The following is a 2,631-nucleotide window of genomic DNA, read 5'->3' as shown; positions in this document are numbered from 1 at the left end:
GGAACTTGAGAAGAATAATTTGATTGCGTCGCTGAGTCCAATTCAATGAGATTAGGGAAATCTGATGGTTAATTTGTGCAGTTCACGATTAACTTGGAGCATTGTCATTCATGATTTATTGGAATAATATTTGGAGATCGATTTGTATGCATATGTGTCATGTGTGGAGAAGAACCCTCTAGCTAGCCATTCACCCATTAAAACACCTAATTTCGTCCAAAGTTGTTTAGAGTCTTTAAATTTGTTTGCTTTTACTTTAAATTCACCAAAACCAATCCCCCCTTTAATATTTTGTGTTTACTTAGTTAGAACCTGTTTTGATTTGTTTCTTGTAGTGTTTTGAGTCAAAGTTAAGTTAGAATTCGTCCAAAATCACCCTTAGTTTCTGTTTTGAGTCAATTTGCTTGTTTTGTGCTGTTTTGAGTCATTCTAGGTTGTTTTGAGTCTAATTTGAGTAGATTAGGAATCCCTCATAATCCCCGGCCTAAAACGATCCCTACTTATCCATACTACAATTGTCAAAAAGAGGGTTTAATTTGTGTGCTATTATATATCACATCATCTTCCACAATTATGTTGTGCAAAATTATGCACGTCATCGTGATTGAATGAAGGTCTTCAGTATGCCAACGTCGTGTAGGTCCTCTAACAATTGCCCATCAAGCTTGTAGGATCTCGAACGCTCTCTCTACATCCTTCTTGTAATAATTTCTTCTTTGCACTATCAGGATGAGAAAAAGCTTTGACAAAGGTAGACCAACCAGGATAAATACCATTAGTTAGGTAGTAACCTAGCTCATACTTATTACCATTTACCTTGTACTGAAATTCTGGTGCCCATCCATTGACAACATCATCGAACAGAGGAGAAGACCAAGGAACGTTGATATCATTGTTTGACCCAAGAGCGCTGAAGTATGCATGTCAAATCCAAGTGTCGTAAGACGCCACAACCTCGAGCACGATGGTTGGCTTGTTAAGACAACCCTTGAATTAGCCAGCCCAAGCAGTAGGACAATTCTTCCACTCCTGATGCATACAATCGAGACTTCCTATCATGCCAGGGAAACCTCTTTTATCTGCCTTATGTAGAAGCCGCTTCAAGTTTTCACGAATTGGCTTGCGGAGGTATGTGACTCCATATATGGCTTCAATGGCCTTACAAAAGCACTTCAGGTTCTCAATAACAGTAGTTTCCGCAAGTCGACAATACTCGTCAGTTGAGTCTGCAGAACACCAATTAGCTAGCATCCAAAATGTAGATATGAGCTTCTGATGAGGTGATAGACTTTGTCGGCCTACAACATCTATCTTCCTTGCAAAGTAGTGGTCATGATTGACAACTACATTCAAGATGTTTTCAAAAAGCTCTCTCCTCATCCGAAACCGCATTTGAAAATCATGAGCAGGAAATCTCGGACGCTCGATGAAATAATCTTTCATCATTCGATCATGACACTCTTCTTTATCACGCTGCACAAATGAACGCCTCGTGACAGAACCACGATAGCTAGATTTAGCATGGTGCTCATATTGCATAAGCGAGTTTGCAAATTCAGCTTCTGAGTTAATCATTTCTGCATCCTCAATCTCAATGCTTGCTTGGTATTGTGCCATTTGCATTGAGGGTTGAAAGATTGTGTGATCAACTGATATTCAACTTGTGTTTATATAGAGGGTGAGTGAAGGTTATGTGATTCATGTGTGTAGGTTTATATTTCATGCATTTCATGTATTTTGTATGTGTGTCATGTGTGTCATGTGTTTCACATGTGTTCTGTGTGTGCTTCATTTCTATCATGTGTTTTGTATGTGCTTCACATGTGTTCTGTGTGTCTTGTGTGTTTTATGTATTTTGTGTTTATACATCTCTATCATAACTTTCATATTCTTCCATAGTGTTTCATGAGTTTCATGTATCGATTTAGTGATTTTTCAATATTTATCGGTATTTAAATATTTTTAGATTAAAATGTTCATAAAATTACTTTATGATAGTCTACATAATTTTTTTTTTTTTAAAAAAAGTAAATTTAAGAAAAAAATTAGCCTAAGTTCATTAGTTAATAATTCCAGGCTAAAAATTTAGGCTAGAAGGGTTGGAGCAAAAAAGCTGTTTCTGGGCTAAAAACTAAGGGCTTGTTTGGTATCCTATTTGAAATTTTTAATTATTTCTCAAAACATTTCTTAAGACCATTTCTTGAAAACAATTTTCATTAAGACTCAAAAATTTGATTGGTTTGCGATTTAAAATTTTTAAATCTTACAACTTAAACTAGACAAAGAGATCTATAAAGAGAAGGGTTGCAGGAGAGGGAGAAAGAGGAGAGAGGAGGAAAGAAAGTAAGAGATGATTGAATGAAAGAGAAAGAAGAGAGAGGATCAGACGAGGTAGAAAGGAAGAGGTGTGAGAGAAAGAACCGAGAGAATGAAGAGAACGGATTGGAAGAGAGACGAAAAGGTCAAAAAAAAAAAAGGAGAGAGAAAGAAGAAAAAAGAGAGAGATAGATTTGGAGTGAGAGGGGGAGGAAGAGAAAATGAGTGAGTTTAAGTTTAAAAAATCTAAAAACTCAATTTTTATGTTTTTAGGGAATAAATTATATTTTTGAGTTAGTCTTGAGTTCAGTTTTT

At 36.0% G+C, this 2,631-nt stretch overlaps 1 protein-coding gene across 1 annotated transcript; it reads right to left on the bottom strand.

Annotated features, from left to right (window-relative positions):
• Positions 1-993: 993 nt before the first annotated feature.
• Positions 994-1,617, bottom strand: LOC137708988 (uncharacterized). Its single transcript, XM_068448138.1, has one exon. The coding sequence runs from the start codon at positions 1,615-1,617 to the stop codon at positions 994-996; it is 624 nt and encodes a 207-aa protein (XP_068304239.1).
• Between the last annotated feature and the right edge of the window lie 1,014 nt (positions 1,618-2,631).

This window comes from Pyrus communis, chromosome 11, assembly GCF_963583255.1.
Source record: "Pyrus communis chromosome 11, drPyrComm1.1, whole genome shotgun sequence".
NCBI lineage: Eukaryota > Viridiplantae > Streptophyta > Magnoliopsida > Rosales > Rosaceae > Pyrus > Pyrus communis.
The sequence above is the reverse complement of the archived record's forward strand: the minus strand, read 5'-3'. Positions and strand labels throughout refer to the sequence as shown.

What these genes read in the sequence shown, in the direction of transcription:
- LOC137708988 (XM_068448138.1), bottom strand. Translation starts at nt 1,617, where the DNA reads ATGGCACAATACCAAGCAAGCATTGAGATTGAGGATGCAGAAATGATT.